At 54.9% G+C, this 21340-nt stretch overlaps 2 protein-coding genes across 2 annotated transcripts in view; one reads left to right on the top strand and one right to left on the bottom strand.

Moving 5' to 3' along the window:
- Nucleotides 1-622: 622 nt before the first annotated feature.
- Nucleotides 623-21340, bottom strand: part of MATN4 (matrilin 4) — a 22949-nt gene continuing 2231 nt past the window's right edge. The window contains exons 2-11 of the mRNA XM_064521434.1: nucleotides 9872-9989; nucleotides 8164-8733; nucleotides 6457-6579; nucleotides 5685-5807; nucleotides 5259-5381; nucleotides 4719-4841; nucleotides 3781-4194; nucleotides 3414-3566; nucleotides 1975-2079; nucleotides 623-1493 (exon numbers count right to left, since the gene is read on the bottom strand). Coding sequence (XP_064377504.1) covers nucleotides 1435-1493; nucleotides 1975-2079; nucleotides 3414-3566; nucleotides 3781-4194; nucleotides 4719-4841; nucleotides 5259-5381; nucleotides 5685-5807; nucleotides 6457-6579; nucleotides 8164-8733; nucleotides 9872-9947 — 1869 coding nt within the window. The 5' untranslated portion in view covers nucleotides 9948-9989 and the 3' untranslated portion in view covers nucleotides 623-1434. The remainder of the gene's footprint in view (nucleotides 1494-1974; nucleotides 2080-3413; nucleotides 3567-3780; nucleotides 4195-4718; nucleotides 4842-5258; nucleotides 5382-5684; nucleotides 5808-6456; nucleotides 6580-8163; nucleotides 8734-9871; nucleotides 9990-21340) is intronic.
- RBPJL (recombination signal binding protein for immunoglobulin kappa J region like) overlaps nucleotides 13872-21340 on the top strand; it is a 24756-nt gene continuing 17287 nt past the window's right edge. Inside the window, exon 1 of the mRNA XM_064521435.1 lies at nucleotides 13872-14134. Coding sequence (XP_064377505.1) covers nucleotides 14113-14134 — 22 coding nt within the window. The 5' untranslated portion in view covers nucleotides 13872-14112. The remainder of the gene's footprint in view (nucleotides 14135-21340) is intronic.

Here is a 21340-nt window from a genome sequence, read left to right as displayed (position 1 = left end):
AAACTACACCCACCAGCAAGGAGCGGCCGGACACTGCCTCCCTACCGCCGCCGTTCAGGGCTGGTAACAGCAGCCTCCGCAAGCTCGGTGCCGCGCAGTCCCGCCTCGTCCTCACCTCCTGGAGGGAGGAACGGCGAGCAAGGCCCCCCCCGAAAGCCCCTCGTCTGCCCTAGCCACCACCCTCTGCCTGCGCGGGGAGACAGCAGTCAGCGGAGAACCAGGGAAGGGGCTGCAGGACGCAGGGGTTACGCAAGGGGCTCCGGCAATTAAAAAAAAAAGCAACCACTTTGTCATGCACCTCTAGGGAAAGCATCTCCAGCTGCTTCCACATCCCGCCCCGGGAAAGCATCCTGCAGTGCACTGCGCAGGGAGCAAAGGGCTCTCCCGCCCCGAGCAGGGTCCCGGGACCAGGGCCAGGCTCCCCGCGGGCATAAACAGGCCCAGCACCGCCTGCCCAGCACCTTTACCCCCTCCAGGGCAGCACGGCTCTGCAACACGCTCGGGGCGCTCCCCAAAGCAGCCGGAGCCCGCGGGCAGCACGGCCGTGTGAAAGCTCGAGGCACCCGCTCTGATGCAGAGACACCCCCGGTGCCCCTGCGGGTGAGCAAAAAGGAGAGAAGTGTCATAGAAATCTTCCATGTTTTTATTGTCAGGATAGAAATTTATATATATAAAAGAAGTGTTTAAAAATAGTACTAACCTGCTCTCAAAATGAAATATATATATACACACACATAGATATTTATAGAGAGAATTATTATCATTTTGCTATTTGATAAAAACCAAACGGGATAATGACCGATTCCGATACAATTCTGCCAAACGGGGACGAAGGGCAGTTCCGCGGGGACCCTGCGCCCTGCCGGGGGCACGTCAGGGCTGTGCTCCGCCTTCCCTTGCTGCGAAGGGCGCGGGGACAAGCCGCGCGGCGGGAGCCAGGCTTCCCGCAGGGCTCCAGGCTTCCCTGTCTCACAGCTCCTCAGCAGACGTGGGGACAGCAGAGACGCCCAGGACACGCTCCCCACGTTTTTACTCTTGCAAAGCAGCCAGAGGAGCTGTGCGGGGGCCTCTGCAGTGAGGCTGGTGCCAGCAGCAGCTGGTCCATCCCAGCCGCTTTAGGAAACGGCCGTGCATCACATCTCTTCTCCAAAGGCCCAAACTGACCACGCAGTCACATCCCACTGCATCCCAAATGCCAGTTTGGAGGAACAAGGTAACAGCAAAGGCTGGACCCATTTGCTTTGCAACAGGGGGTTTTGGTTGAGTTCTTTTTTGGATTTTTTTTTTTTTTTTAAATACACTCTGAGTCCCCCTCAGGATTTTGTGATACAAGAACAAACAATGACGGTTTACAATAATCTAGCAATAGCAATGCCACATGGCTACTGCACTTCTCCGTGCTCCCGTCTGAGCACTTCTGGCCTCCTGCAAGGATCAATTCTTGTTGGCAATCTGCTTTTCCAAGTCGTCGAGTCTGGCCGTCATCTGAGCAAGTGAGAGCGCTAAGGAAACCAGCGTGAGCCAGGACAGGCCGGTGAGCCACGTACGAGGGCTGGGCCCAAAACCAGAGCAGACTGAGCCTTACTCATGTCTCCTTGCACCCAGGGACAGTCTCACCTTGGTGTGCTGTGAGACCTCAGACGAGACCCGGCTCCCATGCCGGGATAATTAGACACCGCAGCACTGCTTTTTGCTTTCCTTGAAATAGCCTAAATTCTCCCCGATCCTATTTATCCTTTTGTCTGACTCCTAGGAGCTGTGTGCAGTCTTCTGGCTAGACGCAGCTCTGCCAGCACCGTTGGCAAGGACAGACCGCACTGATCACATCTGTCTTCTATCCGCTGCCACCCCTGCACCTCCCAAACCACGGATCCGGACTCAACCCGCCCGGCTATGATGAGCCTGGTCTGTTCCGCAGGCTGTCCTGCACCCGGCAGAGCCTGCTGCGAGCTCAGGCATCAGCCCAAAGGATATTTTTCTCGGTCAGGCTCTCCAGGATGGCCACGGTGTTGGTCTGGAACTGCACCAGCGCCTCGCACTCGCACGGGCTGCGGATCTCCATCTCCCCTTTGCCCTCCTCTGAAATCACGGGAGTTTGGGTGCTGTCAGAGGCACGGTCCCTGAGGCCAGCGTCCCAGCGTCCTGGACAGCCCCGTGCCAGGTTCTCCCCCTCCCTCCCACACAGTGCACTTGGCTCTTTCCCATTTTCCCCTCTTTTTTCCAGCATTACTAAATGGCTTGTGTTCCTCAGGCTGGATCCCTGCATATCTAACAAAATCCCAGCAAGCTTATCTCCAGCGCCAACACCCAGCGAGCAAGTCCCCATGTGGGCCTCCCCTCTCCAGCTCTGTTTGCCACAGGCTGCAGGGACGCAGAGCTTCCCGACAGCCCTGGGAGCTGCTGAGCATGTCGCCCTGACAGGCCTGTCCTCCTGGCCACTGCGGTCTGTCACAGGTCCCAGCAATTCCCACCCAGGGTGCCCTCACCACCGGCTGGGTGCTGCAAGGGCTGTGCACAGACCGGGAGCAGGTGCCGAGCAGCCTGTGAAACGCTGTCTTCACAGCGCTTTGAGGAAAGGCAGTGCTGGGCTTTGGTTTGGGAAGGTGGTCGGCTCAGAGCCAGGCTAGCAAGGGTGGGACGCCGACCCGGCGCCTGGAGCCTCGCTGGAGCCCCATCGGATGCTGAGGGCACTGCTGCGCCCAGCCATGCCACGCTGCTCGCCCTCCCCAGTGCAGCAGGGCAGGCTGCCCGGAGTAACCCGGTCGGGCCTTTTTCGTGTGCCAGCAGCAGAAGGGCAGGTCTGGGCGAGGAGATAAGCCATCCTTGGGGATGTGCCAATATCCCTTAACACAGTGCGACCCCCCCAGAACCTGCCCTTGCAATGGCACCAGGAGCTGCTGCTCACACACCATCCCTTTTGCATTAAGCACCCCCTGGCTCTACCTCGTCCTTTTTCAAAGCCCTCCAAGATCCACCTCTCTCTCTATGTCCATAACAGCCTTAAGGATTCAGAGAGAGAGATGCTAGGACAACACCAGCCCAGCTGCAAACATGACAGCTGTCTGATGGCCCCCCACTGTTGACACATCACGCATCTTCATGGCTTGTAGGCAAGGGGTGGCCTAATGCTCAGAGCATGAGTCTCTGGTTTGGCAGCCAGCGCTGGACTCCTTGCCCTGTCACAAATTTCCTGCATGTCCTTAGGTGAGTTCTCTGGTCTCAGGGCTAGTGGCACTGCCTGTCCCTATGAGACTACTGTGAGTGTAAGAACATTAATGGACGTGACACAGGGTGGTCACAGCCATCTGAACTACCAGTGACATCCTGCCGGGGGAGGAGGTCTTACTTCAACCTGGGGCTGAGCTGCTCTGGTGCAGCTGGGGATGGGGGCCATGGGCCTGGCCTGCACCTACCCGGGCAGATGTTCAGCTTGAAGTTCTCCACGAGATGGGTCATGGTGGTAAAATCTGCCGAGTAGGAGAAGTGCTGCTCCACCGGCTCAGAGGCGATTGCTCTTAGCTCCTCTTCCACAGCTTTGCCAACACCAACAGCGAACATGACGATTCCTGTGCGGAGAATGGGATGGTTCCTCAGCACTGCACACAGTGCAGACCTGCTGGCCCCAGCCCCAAGCAGCCCCATGCCAGCCAGAGGGAACAACACAGAGTGGCTCTTGTGAGGGATGTGGGGTTCCCTGGGGGGCTCAGCCCTGGGGCATCCCCCTTAGCATGGCAGGGTTTTGGGGAGGAAGTGGCTTCCTCAGCCCTCTGCCCCCCATACCTGATTCCTTTGCTCTCCTGGCCCATTCAGAGATATCATCCTGGGAGCGCCCATCTGTGAAGACCAGCCCAATTCTGGGCACATTGTGGGAGAGAGGCCTGGCACCTTCCAGCTCGGAGAAGCTGTGCTCCACCATGTGCTTGAGGGCGAGGCCTGTCATGGTGCCTTTCTCCATATATTCCACGTTCATCACTGCCTTCTTGATCTCGTCCGCCGTCGTGTACTTGTTGAGGGGGAACTCGGTGCGCACGCGGCTGGAATACTGCACCAGCCCCACCTGGGTGCCGTGAGGGGACACGTCCAGCAGATCCACGATGCGGTTCACAAATTGCTTCACCAGCTCAAAGTTCTGGGGCCGGACGCTCTTGGAGCCGTCGATCACCATGACCAGGTCGACGTGCCCAGCCCCGCACTCTGCAGGCACAGGAGGAAAGTGAGAAGGGGCCAGCCCAGCTGGGGCCCAGAGGACACTGCAGAGGGCATGGATGGACAGGGCTGGGGCAGACCTGCTGGGCTTCAGGCCACTGTGTGGATGCGTCCCCTGGATTTGCTGCTAGGCTAAAGCTGGGAATCAGGACAAAGCATGTCTAGATATCTCAGCCTGAAGACTTCCACTCCCACCCCAGCATCCCCTGAAAGTCTCTCCCCTAGGTCTCTCTTGTCCTAAAACTTTCCCCAAAACTCCCACTACATCTGGGCCATGTCTCTTAAGCACATGAGCCCTGACCTGTCCATGCAGTGCCCCTTAGAGCCCCCATCCAGCAACCGGGGCCCTCCACCAAGCCCAGCAGGCTCTCTGCTCTCTTTCCAACTCAGCTCAAATTCCCACTTAGATCCACAGTCTAGTTCACATCTCAGCCCTGCCTCTGCTGGGTGCCCAACAGCCGTGTACCGAAGCCTGGCATCGAGGATGCCACACACTGCATCCTTGTACTCACTGTTACACGTCTTCCCGTCAGCCTGGAGCTGCTGTCCCTCGGGGCAAATGCAGTGGTAAGAGCCCTCGGCACTTATGCACTTAAACTCACAGCCGTGGTCCACCCCATTGCAGAGGTCGGTGGCTGAAAAAACAAGCCAAAGGCATGCGGTTATCTTCATCCAAGCAGCATGGCCTGGGAACAGCCTGCAGAAACCTCTCCCTCCCGGGGACCCTGGCAAGGCTGGGAAGATGGCTGGTGTCACACAGGCCAGTCAGCACTCCCCTTGTCCAGGAGAGGGGCTGTCCTGATCCATGGAAAACCCTTGCTCAGCTCCCTGGAGGACAGCTGTGGAGGTCAGATCTCAGCACCCCGGGTCAGAGGAGCAGAAAGGCTCAACCTTCAGGATCCACCTGGAGGAAGAGCATCCTACAACACCTCTAACGTGTGCCAGCCCTCTCCCCTTCCCTGGGATGCCAGGAGAACATAAACATATCTCCTGTGTGCTGCAGCCTGCACTTGCAGGGCTCTCCAGACCCACGATGCTGGTATGGGACTCACCCCTGCACGACTTGCTGTCGGCCTGAAGCGTGAAGCCGCTGCGGCAGCGGCAGTAGTGCCCGTTGGGGATGCTCACACACTCGTGCTGGCAGCTGTGGTTTCCGAAGCTGCAGTAATCGATCACTGGTGGGAGAAGGAGACGCATGGGCAGGGGGGCTGCTCTGTGCCCCGAGCCCCGCAGGCTTTGCCATCGCTGGCAGACCAGCCATTGCGTGGGGTCGGAGCGCCCAGGAGCAGGACTCGTGCATGCTCCTAGCACCATGCTAAAACCAAGAGAGCTCCTAGTCCTTGCTGTCGGCATGACCAAGGGCAGGGGAAGGTCTTAAAGGGAAGGGTTGACTTATTGAGAGATCAGCGAAACAGGAAGAGCGAGAAGCAGATGAAGAAGGAAGGGAAGAAGCCGCAGGAAGGGATGCAGCCACTTACTCGTGCAGGTCTTCTTGTCCTGGTTGAGGTAGTAACCTGCATGGCAGCGGCACGAGTAGGACCCACGAGTGCTGACGCACTGGTGCTCACAGCCATGCCTCCCGTCTGCACACGCATCGATGGCTGCAGGGGGAAGCAGACACCCCGTCAGGCTCCCTGCTTGGCCTCCTGGCACCACTGGCCCCAGTGGAGGCACGTGTGCCATCGGCACCTGGGGCAAGCCTGTCCCCCAGGGCAGCCGGAGCAGGGACTGCTCCAGATGGTCACAGGGAGCTCCTCTATGCACAGCACCTCAAGACAAGAAGGAAAAGTCCCGGGAGCAGTGGCCAGTGCCAGCTGATACAGCTTTGCACACAAAATATGGGGCCAAAACACAGTGCACTTCAGTGGCTGGGACATTTGTTCTCCAGTAGCCAGTGCCAGGAGTAACCTCACATCATGGACAGCATTTTGTGTCCACGTGAGCCCCAAGTGCCCAGCACAGAGAAGTGACCAGGATTTAACAGTGCAGAAGTCTAGTCTGCAGGCCTTTCCTACTGCTGTCAGCAAAGGTTCCCATGGTACAGTTGAGCCAGCAGGTAAAAAGCACAAACTCTTTAGCGCAGAGCACTGTTTTCAGCAATAACACAAATGGGAGGCTGTGACACCCAGTGAACAGAGCACCTCAGGTTGTCACTGGCCCTACAAGGTCTTTGCTGTATTTCAGCTTCCCTACATGAGACCCGTAACTGCAAGTCCTCCTATGGCAGTTAGAATAAAAAAGGGCTTTTACGGGAGCATGTCTTTCCGTCCACGTTGAGCCTGTATCCCGGGTTGCATTCACAGTAGAAAGAGCCGGGGATGCTCACGCAGCTGTGCTGGCAGCCATGGTCCCGCTCCACACACATGTCCGCCCCTGGAAGACAGAAGGGCATTACAGTGGTTCGCGGGTATGCCAGACGTGTGAGGGACCCCAGCGCCTAAACACACCCTGTCCCTGCAGCCAGGCACCATGGAGTGGTCACTGCAAGCTGCCAGCCCCAAACGCTCACGCGCCCATTTCCCAGGCAGGGACACAGACAGCTCTTGTACGCTGCACAGGGCCTCAGCTTTCACATGTACTTGAGCACTAAATCAGCGCTCGATATCGATACCGTTAATAGCTTGAGCTGAATAAGTGGACGCCTGAGCCCAGCTGAAAGGTGCTGTTCTCCAGCCCCAGAGGAGCCTTGCAGAGCCTGGGAGCATTTTTCCCCCTCTGTGCAGAAAGGAGATTGCGGATGTGGCTGGAAAACGAATGCTAAGGCAGGCAGGCACCAGCACGGCATGGCAAGCAAAGGCGTATGGCCCGCAAGCATATCAGGGCTCCAGGCAGCCTCTGGAGCAATATCGCTCAACGTTGCTGTGTCGGTGCAGCCCTCCAGGCTCAGGCGTCCCCCAGCAGTGCCAGTGCCACTCCGGGAAGGAAACACTGCCGGAGGGATGCTGGCAGTGGCCCTCTGCCCTTCAACAGACGCTAGAGTTGGAGAGCAAGGTCTTGCCAACTGGTTGCAGCGTGAGGCATCTGGCAAAGCCCATCGGCACAGGAGCTGCAGCCAGGCCCCAAGACTTGTGAGACTACCGAACTGCACCAGTGCGGTACGGCCATGGGGCAAACCGGCCTCTCCTCTTCCAGGCAAGACCAGCCGGATATTGCAGAGCAGCAAATACGTGGCCAGGGTTTTATTAAATACAAATGTGCATGGGAAACACACAGGCAGCAGATGTCACACACATGTCCGCGGAGGAGGAGACCCTGCGAGAGCCATGCTGAAACACATCTGCAGCTCTGAGATGGGTCATCTGCCCTGTCGCACCCAAGGAAACCCTCTCCGCTATTTAGTCCTCCAATTACTGCTACTGCTATGTCCTAGCCCAGGGCAGAACTACAGGGCACAGGCCAAGAAAAGCACTCAATAGCAGTATTTTTGCAGCTCGCTTTATCTCGCCCATGCAAAGGAAAGGTGACCAAAGGAAAGATTGCCTGTCAAGGCACTGCATCGGGGAGTCGACAACTCGCAGGGGCATTGATGTCCCTGTGCTTCCCCTTCGCACTGCCCTTGGCGAGGGCAGAGTGGCTCCTGGCACCTCTCTCGCTGCTGGGGAGCTTCAGCGGAGCCAGCGCAGGCTGCTGGGCTTGTGTCCAGGCCTCTGCAGGTCACACAGACAGGGCTATGTCATGCAACCAGGGGCCTGAGCTGCGCCTCGCCCTGCGCTCGCAGCTGCTCCCGCTCCCCACCGCCGTTGCCAGCGCCCTGCTGACACCGCGGGAAAGCCCCCAATTCTCCCTCAAAAGCCTCCTCCAGAGCTCATGCAGGAGGAAGCTGCTTGGATGCAACCACAAATACCCATCTGAAAGTCATCTTTTGGCCCAGTTTCTGGCCAGGCTCCAGAGGCACAAGGAGTAGGCACGGCGAGCACCCCGTACCGCCTCCTCGCAGCCATGCCGGACTTCTCTTACCGCAGAGCTTGTCCTGGAACTGCTTGCCGAACTGCTCGATGAGCTCAAATGACTCCACCAGAAAGACGTGCTCCTCCAGCGGTGGTGAGGCCATGGCCCGCAGCGAGTTCATGTCCGCCCGCTGGATGCCCACGGCATATATCTCAATGCCAGCAGCACGGGCCTGGGCGGCCACTTCACTGACGCGGTCCTGGGGCCTGCCGTCCGTCACGATGATGGCAACCCGGGGGATCTTCTTGTGCGGCGGGCGTGCACCCTCCTGCGTGGTGAACGCCACGTTCATGGTGTACTGGATGGCCAGCCCTGTCATGGTGCCCTGGGCCAGTGGCATGATGTTATTGATGGCCTTTTCCATGTCCTCCTGCTTGAAGAAGGTCTTGAGGGAGAAGATGTTCTGCACCTGGCTGGAGTACTGGATCACCCCCACCCGCGTGGCATTGGGGCCCACGTCCAGGCTGCTGATGATATCGATCATGAACCGCCGCATGGTCTCGAATTCAAAGGGGCGCACGCTGCGGGAGCTGTCGATCACGAACACGATGTCCAGGGGGCCCGTCTTACACTTCAGGGCTAGAAGGGGAGCGAAGAGATGGTTTAACCCCATGGCCGGCCTGGGCCGCTGCAGGGAGCAGGTCTGGGAGCAGAGCCATCAGGCAGCTTTAGGGCTGCTCCGAGGGCTGCAAGGGGGTACGGAGAGGACAGGCTTGGGTAGCCCCTGCACCGGCACCTTCCCGCTGCCAAATGAACCCAAGGCAGGTGGGTGCCTGGCAGACCAGGAGGAGGGCCCGGCTCTAGGGGCAGGCAGAGGAGACATGCCCTGGCTGTGGGGCTATAGGGGAATGGCACTGTCCCCTCCTCCCCTATATTGTCCTGGCAGCTAGATCCAACTCCTGCTTCTTGCATTTTCGTCCCCCTCCGGCTGTCGACAGCCTCAGGCTGTGCCCAGCCTCTGAGCTGCTTGGCGAGAGGCTCCCGGTGCCCTGCTCTGCTCCGAGGGGCTGCGGAAACACCTCTGTCTGCCAGGATCTGCCCTGGCAAGATGGGTTCAGGCAGTGGCGTTTCCACCTCTGGAGCATCGAAATATAAAACAGCCTGGTGCCCCGTGCTGTCCTCTGCAAACACGCTCCAGAGAGAGCCCCCAGCCTCTGCACTTTATGGGCTCCTGGGCCTGCAGGAGCCAAGCAGAAAAACATGAGTTTGGGCAATTCTTGTTCCTCCTGCCTCTCCTATTTTTCACTCCATTTTGCCTGCTCCTGTTTAAAAGCGGAGCCTTTACTTTACTGGCACAGTGAAAAGCACCACTACGGGCACGCACATCAAGTGGATTTAGCCAAAGAGCCTCTCTTTGATACGTGGATGTAACTCCCAGTGCAAACCAGGAGACCGTTAGCAAGTGAAATGCCAATGAATATATTTCGCTTGGCTTATCTGTACCCATGCGTGGGAGAACTTGGCCATAACTGTAAGCAAACACTTCAGATCCTCATGGGATGATGTCCAGAAAGGGCTGTAATCGCGATCGCTCCAGAATGCCCAGAGGTCTCTGAGACATACCCAGCTCCTTTCTCCATTCAGTGCCGCCACGGAGAGCGGGCATTGGGTCTCCCCACCTCAAACAGCAGGCTATTCTCCGAGGGTTTATTGCCCCACTTCTCTCTCTCCGCCAAACAATTCCCACCTAATTCCCACTGCCTTGGCCTCAGCTCACCTGCAGGTTTTGGTCTGGCTTCCAGCGCCGTTAGGACCAGCAGGAGGAGAGGAGCAATAGGTAGGATCTTCATCATTGCTATCCAAGGCCACACAGCTTCTGGGACTTGGGGAACTCACTATGGGGAGAAGATGACATGAAATCAGTGCTAAAGGCGGCCACTGCCTGCAAGCACTCATCTACGGCATCAGCACATCTCCCCATGCCAGCCCAGGCGGGATATCCTCAGCAGGTGCCCGTGGGAATCGAAACACATGTGCCAGCTTTTGGAAAGAAGGCTTCAACCTTGTGACTGAAGGAGTGGAAATGGGGGGAACAAGACAGCAATCCACTTCTTCCGTGAGAAAGAGCCCAATGAGGAACTTTCCCATGGGGGACACAAGTCCCCTGGGGCTCAGACTCCCACCCGCAGCTCCTCGAGGCAAAAACACACATGCGGTGCCCCTGGGCAGTGCCAAAAAACTCAAGCAATAATAGCAGTTGTTGCAGATCCCCAAACTTCTCTGCACCCACGTGAGACTTTTCCCGCTTGAGGACTGGCAGTCTCAGCAGAGCTAAATTTCATTAGGGAAGCAATGGTTTGCCAAGCAAAAAAAAGCTCAGTCTGATTTTCTGCTCTGGGTGGAGCTGGCCAGGGGACAAGCCTTATTTTCACTTGCAAACCAGGCGGATTCAATGTCCAGCCAAACACTGCTTAACTGGCTGCACAGCTGCTCTCTTCAGCCAGAAGAAGAATGGGAAATCTGCACCCGGGAATGTGGAGCGATGGCTCTCCCAACACTCCCTCCTCATGGCAGATCGTAGCGATGCCAGCGGTGTGCTGGGTAGAGAAGGCCCCAAATTAACACCAGCACAGAAAAAAGCTACTCAGAAGTCCCTGCAAGTCACTGGCAAAAAACATTTTTCCAAGGAGTTCCATAAATTTAATCTGTTTTTTTTCCAAACTACCTTTGGAGAGCTGAAGGTAAAAGCCTCCACAAGCACAGGACACACAGCTGTGCCTGTGCAGATGTGTTTGCCCACGTTTCCAGGTTCTTGGCCAGGGATATGCCTCAGCACATGCCAGCTTGGTGCTCTCACTTCTTCAGGGGAAGCACTACCTTGAGCAAAGCCACCGGTCTTCACTAGTGTTTTGCAGCGCTCTCCCTCTCAGTGGCTTTTCTGGGGTATGCTCCATATGTGGACGATTATTTCATGTGTGTGAGGTGGGTGCCCAAATTTTTGGGGTGTTTTTTAGACTACTTATCCAAAACCTCAGCATGTCACTTCTCTCCCTCTCTGCCCATCTCTCTTTTCCTGCCTTGGCTTTCGCCACCCTGGCCTGGCTCCTGTAGGGACACGCATTTATTTGGAGGGGGAGGAGGAAGTGCTATAATGCAAGGACTGACTGGGCGCCAACGCTCCTGCAACAACCAAGCCTAGTAAAAGAAGTGAGAAACAATACAAGTTGCTAAACAATAAGGCCATGGTGTGATGAGAGCAAAATCAGGAGTCGTTATCTAGGTAGCGCCAGAATAATCTGATCCACCAGGAAACTCAAGCCCAGCCCTAGCACTGCTCCTCTGAACGCACAAGAGAGCTCTGTGTGCTCCGGCCTTGCCGAGAGCCCGCTTGGGCAGGGGACACGACCGCCCTGTTCCCAAAGACCCCGGGGACAGCTCAGGTCTGGCAGGCCCGCGGCGCGGTAGCTCGGAGAGCACCTGTGGCACCCGGGACACAGCTAGGGAGGGAGAGCAGGAGGCAGCTCTGGGGAAATATAACCCGAGGGGATAAAACAGAGGCAAAGGCACCGTTCCCAATGCAAAGAAAGGCACCATGAGTTTGGCAGCACCCTCTGGCTCCGCTCTGCTCGCATTCAGGATAAATCGCTTGCTAAGCAGCCACTCTCCGAGGGGGATAGTCAGGTTAAATTGGCACCTTGCACCCCTAAGAAATGGTCTCCAGAGACATTGATCTGCATGTAAGCCTGGTGACAAACTACTCAGGAATAGATTGCTTCCCTACAGTCAAAGGGGACGATCGCTACGGGAAGAAAAAGGGACAACTCAGGATCACAGCGGCTGGAGTTGGGCTATAGCCGTCCTCACCCGTCAGGAGAGAAACCCACTGCAAACATCTGGGGACACAAGCAGAGACAGCTCCATCACTGCCCGTGAGCAGGGACCTGCCCGGCTCGTGCCTGCCTCCCGCCTGCGGCAGCGCGGGACCAGGACCCTACGCCCCTGCTGCCGCACTGGGCCTGCCCCGCAGCTTCCGCTCCCGTCGGAAACCTCGGACGCTGCGGGGCAAATTCCGCAGTTAACACGGCTTCCCCCGGGAGACATGCAGCACCGTGCCCAGGAACAGATACTAGAGCAGTGCTTTTAAAAAGGACATTGGAAATTTGTTTTATCGGTAGTTATCAGCCACTGTTTATTTAGCCCCGCGAGGTCTCAGTTGTAATTCATCACCAGGGTTTCCATTTAATTGCCAAGTGATAATGTTCAGCCCTGAACATAATGTATTTGATAGCAGGGATGCTGATAAGAGATTTCACAGCTGCATCTTAAAATTGTCTCCAGATTCAGTGTTCACACCTGGAAAGTGACACTGAAGAACTCAGAGGGACAGAAAGCCAGAAAAGGGTGTCAAGAAGGCACTGGGATCCAGAATACCAATATGAAAGTGTGAGACTTAATACCTATCTTTAATTTAGCTGTCAGTTTTTAACCTCCTGTTTTGTACCCAGTCATGTAGCTGCCTCCATGGGAAAGGTTTCTGACAGCAGCAATCTGGCAGGAAAAGCCCAAACAAAATCCAGTGGTTGAAGCCGAAGCCAGACAAACGTGGCGTGCAGAGGAGATGCGGCGCGGTGCCAGGGCACGCGCCCAGCCCTGCCGGCCCGGGCGATACGGAGCTCCGCGTTGCCTGAGGGCAGCGAAGGGCGAGGAGCTGCTGGAAGGAGCCCTGCCGCGGCAGAGGCAGCAGCCCGGCAGCCCTGTGCTGGGGAAGGGGTCAGGAGGATGGCTCCAGGCTTTTGGAAACGAGGGGGGATGCAGCACCAAGCCCCCCGATCACGGTGGCACTCTGTGGCCTGCCGTCTCCAGCACCGGCCCAGAGCACTTGGGTGCCTTCGCCCTCACGGCATCACCATGCGCAAAGGGAGAAGCAAACAGCCCCCTCCCCTCGCCCAGTTTGCTTTCCCTATTTTTTTAGCACATTCTTTTCCCAGCAATCCTGTTTTTGGGAGAAAGCACTCGCTAACCACTAAATATTTTGGGGGCAGTCATGCCATCATTTCTGCAGATCTCCGCTCTCCAAGCCTCGCTGCAATAGCAGGCTGGCAGGGAGCCTGCATCTCACAGCATCCAGATAGCTTCAAAGCCAGCCCAGAGAGAGGAATGAGCTCTCAGGCCAGGAGGCGAGGAGGAGAAAACCAGTTCATGACTGATCTATTTTTAACAGCATCCAACTTTTGGAAGAAGCCTTCGCACTGCCCAAGGCTGAAGGGAGCAATGTTGCCCAGATAGGGTACAGCACGGTGGCTCCATCACGCACACAGCTCCAGCCCTTGCAGCAGAGACCCTGGCTGGGACATTGCCCTGGCTCTGAGAGGGTGTTTCTGTGGCAATCCCCAAATCATAATGCCCAGCCGCAGAGCCATGGGGGACATGGAAGAGAAGGTGACTGGATGGAGGCCCCAAGCTCAGTGAGAGGCTGATGGCCAGGCCCATCTCTTCCTCCATCCCCTGCTAAGTGGCTTCCATCAGGGCTGCTCCTGGCCCCCAGCCACACGGCGCGGCCCCTGCTCCCTCCCCTTGCCGTGAGCCGGAGGGAGGTGGGTGGGAAGCGAACGGCTGGCAGGCAGGTGCTGCAGCGCAAGGCAAACACGGCGCCGGCTCAAACGCCTGGAGACCTTGAGATAAAGCCGAGCTATAAAGCAGGAGAGGTTCAGCTGGGGTGAGCGCTCCCGGCAGCGCTGGGGGAAGCCGCTGCAGCTGTGGCGATGAGCCGTGGGCTCTGCCCAGCCTCTTAGCAGGTGAGAGGGGGGCCCAGCTCGGAGAGACACCTCGGACCATTTCCTGACCTCTCCAAGCAACAAAGGGGAAAGTCAGTCCATTGCTTTCCACTGCTGAAGGTGGTCAATACTTGACGCGAAGAGGGTGACAAAGGAAGAGCCACAACTAAGGAACAGAAGGGTCAGCAATGACCCCAGACACCTCTCAGCTCCCCCAGTGATCTTGGACAAGAAGGACTCAGAGATGAATCTCCAAAGGCAAGTGGGTAAGTCAGCATGCCTTCCCCGGGCACCGGTGTCTCCTTCCCCCTGCACATCCCACCAGTGCTGCCCCCCAGCTTGCTTGTCTCCCTCTCTGCTCCTCCAAATGTCTGTCTGTCTGGATTCTCTGCCAAGTGCTGAGTCTCAGAAAAAACACCCGCTTTGGGTTTCAGCGCAGCCTCCTTGGCAATTCTCTCCTGGCTACAGGTTAATAAAAATGTTCTGAATATCCCCCTTCTGACTCAGCCGTGCAGGTCAGGGACCTGGGAGTATCTTCTCCTAGAGACAACCCAATACAGCAGCGCATGGAAGGGAGCAGGGGACAAGGCTCGCCACGAAGGGATGCACATCTATTCTGTGTTCTCCCTGCTCTTACAGGGTGTGAGGGCTTTATATATTGAATGAGGGAAGGGACGAAGTAGATGGAGAAAGAGAAGGGGCAAAAGGCTCAGGAGATGGCCGTGCATTTGTAGACCTAGCAAAAATGCCCTAACAGTAGTGTCTGGAGGGGAAAAGCAGATTTCAGATCATGGTTATGGAATCAGAGCCAGGTCTCAGACACAACCTGCTTGGAGATCCTGTACAGCTGGGTACCTCAGCCTTTAGCCAAGATTTTTGTTCAAGGCAAGAAAAAGCCTGAGTCCAGCCATTTGCCTGCGATTTGTAAACCTTCAGCATGTTGCAGGAGCAGTAGCAATAGCGCTGGCTTCAGCACATGCAAGAAGCCAGGACAAGGACTCGCTGTGCGTTGCGGGGAGCACGACACAGCCAGCACGCCTTTGACCGATCGCACTGCTAATCCAGCATGTCCTGGCTGCGCCAGGCTTGCAGAGCACGAGCAGACCCAGAGCACTGCCACGTGTGGCATGCCCAAGCATGGGAGGAGCGTGCGCAGCAAACTGCCCTGCATGGGAGATGCCAGGGCACCCTGCAACCTGCACCATGGGCTGGCATGGCAGGGGCACGCGGCACTGATGTGGCACCCAATATGAGCTAATAGCAGGTATTTCTGTCCTGGAAATCTTGGCCAGCAATAGAGCAGCCCTAAACACAGTGTTCTGTGGCTCATACAGCCCATCCATCTCTCCGCATACCCTGCTTTGCTCTGCACACAACTGCAGGGCTTTTCTTTGCAGAGGGCCAATCAGGCAGATTTGGCAGGCCATAATGTAACTCCCACCTGAGTGTTATTCAACAGCAATGCCAAAGAGCCCAGAAACGGACTCAGGGCCCTGGACACCAACTCACCTGCTCAAAACCCATCTCATGCTCAAAACCTGCCGAGGCAGCAGCAGCAGGACAGCAAGACCTGGCCTCAGGCTGGAGGACAGGGAGGCACATTTGCATCTGTCCTTGATGAAACAGGAGGTGATCCTTCAGGTCCATGCGCAAGAGAAATGGACTTCCCAAAAAGCATATGTAGGACCAAGAGAGGACAACAGGTGTGAGCTACTCTAACCCTGTGGGCAAGAATCAGAGCTGACTGGAAAGATTCCGGCAAATTATGCCTATCTGGAGGCATCTACTGATGTCAGGTTCTGCTGTGGAAACCCCAGGAGACCTCTGCCACATTGCCTAGACATTCGGAAGATGCTCAGCTGGCAAGCTGTGTGAATGGCCTAGGACTGCCCCAGAGCTGGGATTCACCCTCTCCTTGAACACTTCCCATAGATTGCTGTTTCTTCCTTGCTGGAATGAAATCCAACTTCAAAGGGGAATTACGTTTCTCTGCTCCTTTCTGGGAATAGTAATACCTGTCCTCTTCTAGAGCTTGTTACCTGTAAAGCAGTGTCAGCATCCCCCTTTCCTGGCTTTGCCTTTGTGCCTCAGTTTCCCCTGCTGGGAACTAAGGTGCACTAAGCCCACCCCAGGCTCTCACAGACCAGCCAGGTGCAGCCTGAGAGATGCTGGGCTTGTACCCTGCTCCCTGGGGAGGAGACCTTACCCCCACACTTGCCTCATGCTGCAGTGAAATAGTTGCTGGAGGACCAGAGGGGTTCAGGAGTCAGCCACAACTGTCTTTATCAGTGTCATTTTTCAGCCATTTCTGGAGCTGTTTATTCCACCAAGGGAGGCAAAGCTAAGCGTTTTCACAGCACCCTCTCCCACCCGGCAGCCCCCACTCCACACAGACTCACAGCTGTGAACTCTATTGCTTTGGGCACATCCCCCATCCCACCGTTTCCAACAAGCCGAGCCCATCTCTGGCAGCCTGTGGCTACCTTGCGCCCCGGATTCGGGGCAAACAGCGCCAGTGCTTGTGCAGGACTCCCTCCGCGGCTGCCGGGCACACCCCATCCCCGGTTCGGAGCCACTTGCACCGAGGCCCAGCCCTGGAGCACCGCTCCCTGCGGACAAACCCGGCTCGCAGATGCCCGTGTCACTGAGCTTGAAGGGGGGCACACCCGGCTCCCTGCAAGGCAAGGTGTGCCAACGCCGCCCCCCCCATCACCAGATCCTCCCTTCCCAAGTCTCCGCAAACAACTCGGACGCGAAGCTCCCAGCTCCTCGGACACCCCCAGCGCCTGCTGGGCCCCGCCTGTGCACCCTCGGGGAAGCGCTGGGACCCCTCCCTCGCGGGGCTCTTGCACCCGCTGTGGGCGGCAGCATGTCGCACGCTGTCTCCGTCGAACACGGGCTGCCAGTCCTCGCGGCATCGCTCCCCACACACTCCCCCATGCTTTAACTGAACTGAACCGATTTTAACCACATCGGAAGCCTCCTCCCTCCTGCTAGTCAGAGTCTCCAGGGCCTCCCAGCTCCCACGGGTGCAGAGCTCCCAGGGGTGCAATCCAGGCTAACCATCCTGCTGTGCCTCTGCTGCCCGCAAACACCAAGTCCACCCGCGGGAGCGTGCTCAGGACCATTTTACAGGCAGCACTGACACTGCACTCAACCGAGCTCCGGTGTCGCAAGGCTGGTCCTCCAGATCCGCTGGGTCACAAGCTGCACATCACGAGAGTGAGGACAGTTGTGCAGTTTTCGGAGTGAGAAAGCTTCAGAGAGCACACGCAAGCACACCGAGACCAGAGAAAGCCTGAGCTTCCAGCCGGAGGGCAAGGCAGAGGATAAAACTATCCCCCTCCCCTTTCTTTAAGGGCTGGTCTTGGTTCTTCCAAAACACACGTGTGGGAGAACAAGAGCAGACTATTTCCAGGACATCACAGTACTCTCCGATTACAACTCCACGGTAGCTTTTCTGGGCCAAGCGCCACCTGGAAGGACACTCTGTTTAAAAGTAAAGGCTGTATTTCTCGAACAGCACATAGGGGCTTCAAACCCAACAGGAGCAAGTCAGCAGGAGTGCTGTTACAGGGAAACCTTGCTGGATGCTACAGGGACTTTTCGCTTCTCTCCCTGCTCCCCAGCAAAAGGCCGATTCCCTGTTTTATGCAGCTCATTCTGGCACTCATTAGGGTCAGCATTTTCCTGCACAGCACAGGTTGCCCAGGGGGGGAGGATGGTCGGAAAAGAGGTTTCTTGTCATTCACCTTGAAAATGGGCAAAGTCTGTCTCATAGCATATTCTAAATGGACTTTGTGTTGTACCTGTCCCAACAGGTTTATACTAAGAGATGACATAGGAAATCCTTTGGAAGGGAAATGCTAGACGTAATAATACAGCTTTCCCTTTTAGATGTTTTCCATGATAGTAGCTGAAGTCTTTCTCTGCCTCTGATCTATTCCTAAAATCTCTCTCAGTGGTCTACAACTCAGCTAGGCTGAAAGCCTCTCATCTAGCCAGCCTCCGCACTAAGACAGACTGTACCTGGGCTACCACAGCAACAACCAATCAGAATAAATTCCAAAAACACTTGCAAATTAAAAGGTGGTAAAGATACAGTGAAGAAGAAAATATCAGATGGTCAATTAATGCCCACAGGTGAAGGGATGGCCCCTATTTGAGAAGGGCTGGTGGCATCACTCTGTTCCTCTTCCATTCTTCTTCTTCATCCCAATGGAGACCTTATGCTCTACTTTTTCCCTGAACTACACAAGAGGCAAACTGAGCCCTGGTTGTGCCTGCTCTTGCCAGGTCTGCGATGTTGGGCAGGAAAGGACCAAGTGGAGATGGAAAAACATGGTTGTTCTGGGAAAGCATCATGAATTCCAGCAGGAAGGACAAGATAAGAGTCTGTGGATTTTCTTTAAGCTCAAACACAGCATTATCCAGTTGCCGACTTCAGTTAAGCTCCCTGGCTGTTTTTAGCATTAACTTCTATTGACATAGGGTATATCCAAGAATGCACTTACTGTATTGTCAAATACTCCCTGAACCTCCCAATAGGCCATTGACTGACCCTCTGCAAATGCTGAGGAGATGGTGAGCACCAACCTTGCCCCAGGAACGTCTTCTGCACATCTGAGACTTCCCTGGGAGGTTCCATGTGCGAGCCCCGGAGAAGAAGGCACCCAAAACCCAAGCTGGTAAAAACAAAACAACCACAAAGAGGAAATGTGGCCCTACATGAAATTCTGACACAAGTATGGTTTTCATTCCAAATTGGAACAACTAGTTGGGAATTTCAAAACTTATCACAGGGAGGGAAAAGTTATATTAGAAGCATCAAGATATTTTGCTGGTGTAACATCACATCATGTCATTTCTATGCTGTTAGAACATTTTGTTTTGATAATGTCAAAATAAAGACAACGGAACAGAATCTAACATAAGCACTGATGTGCCATAAGAAAGGGTAAAAAGAAGAGAAGTTAGATAAAGAGTCAAATGAAAGAACCTATCTTAATAAAGCAGCTTTTCTGAATGAAATGAAAATTTTCAAACAATTTGATCTCAGTGCCTCCTATCCAATGTTTTAATGAAACTGGGTGGATCTTGCAATACTTTTGGATTTTGATGAAAAGCAATCAACAAGAAAAAGAACACACCTTACTGACTCTCCTCAAAAAAACAAATGCTCATCCACAAAGGAGCCCATAGAGGAAAGCTGGACTGGGCCAAGAGACTTCAAGTTTTGGAGGAAAAGAGCTCTGGGACATTCAGAAACTGAGACAGCAATCCACAGCCCAAGTTCTTGTTCTGGAAGGAAGGTGTTGGAGTGCATTTTCTTCCCCCCAGAAATATACACCTTCAGCCACAAAGGAAAGGGAAATGGCCCAGATCGGTTCCTAGGTTGGTGCAGAGTTTGTCAGCTGAGCTGCTGACACAGCCAAGCCAGTATCTCCAAGAAGCAATGAGACTGATAGTCACTTGCAGGACATATTTCTCCTGAATCCACTTGAGCCAATATCCCCAGCTGACCTCGAGCAAGCTTGCATGACACAACCAGAGAGCGTCTGCTAATTTAGCCTCACAATCATAGATTTGCTGCCTGACCTCCTTCTCCAAATCTTTATATCATATTTCTCACTCAGCAGACGTGACTCAAAGTGTTGGCATAAGGAAATATGCCAGGAGAATATTCTTGTGTCTCCCCCCCCTTATCCCACCCATCCTGCTAGGAGTATAATTGAAATAGCAGAAAATGAGGAGCACTTGGCTGCTGCAGAAAAGCACGCAGAAACTTTACAACCCACTTCAAGGCAAAAACCAGACTGAATTCTTTTTCTAGATACTTTTCAGATGGAGAATCCCAAAGGCAGCAAGGGAAATGGTTCTCACATAACCAGAATGTAGGCGTGACAGTCACCAGCTTCTAGCAGTGTCTAAGACTAAAAGCACCTCCTATTTTGGGTCTGCTTATCTGCGACTGCTGGCCTTGAAGGCTACACCACAACCTTCTGGTAAGAGCACCACAGGAGAGCTGCTGTCCCAGGGAGCAGGATGCTCTACAGGAGATGGGCCACAGGAAGAACTTTTATGAGTGTCACAGGAGACTGACCTAACTTCTGAGTGTGCTGAAGGGCAGGCACCTTGGGGAACCTCGCGCCTCAACACCAAAACATCACCCTGGCTTCTTCAGCACACATATGGATGTCCTATGGAAACCTCCTGCTGCAGTCTCTCCGGGGCCTCAAAGCAGCACTTGAGGCCCATAGTTGAGGACCATTTGACCTGAACATTGTGCATATGTGAAGTTAGCCCTTTTTAGTCAACCTGTGCAAGTAGCTGAACTCATCTAATTCTGTTATGTTCTCTGAGTCCTTGCTAAAGCCACCTACAAGCTCTTTGCTTCCAGGAGAAACCAGGGAACAGTCTGAGGTTGTTTCATTGAGTCTTTTAAGCCCCATGAGGCTCTTCAAGAAGAGTCCTACAGTGCAGGAGGAGGAACCAGAAGCCAAGAGAGTCAAAACCACTTGCTCAAGACTGCAGGAAGCCTGTGGCAGAGCTGGGACCTGAGCTGTTTCCCATCTGCATCTCAGGAGGAGGCCACAGAGCTACCTAGCTGGGAAGAAATAAGGCACTTCGGACAGCACAGGGAATCCCTGGGCATGCTTTAGAGCACACTCAATCTGGGCAGGGGTAAGCCGTTCTCATCCTGGCATCTGTCTTGACAACTGACATGAGAGGTTCAGAAGGCAGAACAAAATGGAGGAACAGAAGTGAGATTTCTGCCTGGCATTTGAAGGCAGATTAATGTTTTGTGTCATTCTGTTCCTGGCTGGTACTGTTAAAACCAAAGCAAAATGCTGTGAAAAGAAGAGGAGGGGAAAAAAAAAGAACAAGGGGGATGTTTAATGTGACACTGTGGGGAAGCCATCCAAGTGCAGCTTCAAGTGCAGGAGTTGTGAATATCCAAAGGCAGGATTTTTTCCTTTTTTAGTTTGTGGACCCCTGATAATTTTCCAGCCACGACAGACTCTTGCATAGTGGGTTAGTTCTGCTGACAATAGATCTGCCTCTTGATTCCTGTTGTAGACCATGGACTCCTCGGGGCCCGCAGACTGCAAGTCAAAGACTCTCATCCTTATACCTAGGCAGTCGATGAGCAAAGCATCATGACACAGGCAAATAATGGAAAAGCTGAAATTTGGAGAGAAACCAAGTTACTGCCACCTCTCTGCAAGGGAGCAGAGCTGGTCCTTATGGATTTTCCTCTGATGTGCACCAGAGGGACCAGGTTAGTGATAGATTTCATGTATGCAAACAAGGGCTTGCAAGGCGAGGAAGAAGTCTGGGTGGAAGAGGGACGTGGGCAAAGACAGAATTTTGCTGGGGAAGAAGGATCCTGCTTCCAGTGAAAACTGCTGGGAAGGATGGAGCCACCCAAGAACCAGAAAAGCTTCACGCACGGGACCAGACGCGGCAGC

The sequence above is a fragment of the Dromaius novaehollandiae genome, chromosome 16, assembly GCF_036370855.1.
Source record: "Dromaius novaehollandiae isolate bDroNov1 chromosome 16, bDroNov1.hap1, whole genome shotgun sequence".
Classification (NCBI taxonomy): domain Eukaryota; kingdom Metazoa; phylum Chordata; class Aves; order Casuariiformes; family Dromaiidae; genus Dromaius; species Dromaius novaehollandiae.
This window is presented reverse-complemented; position numbering and strand designations above follow the sequence as displayed.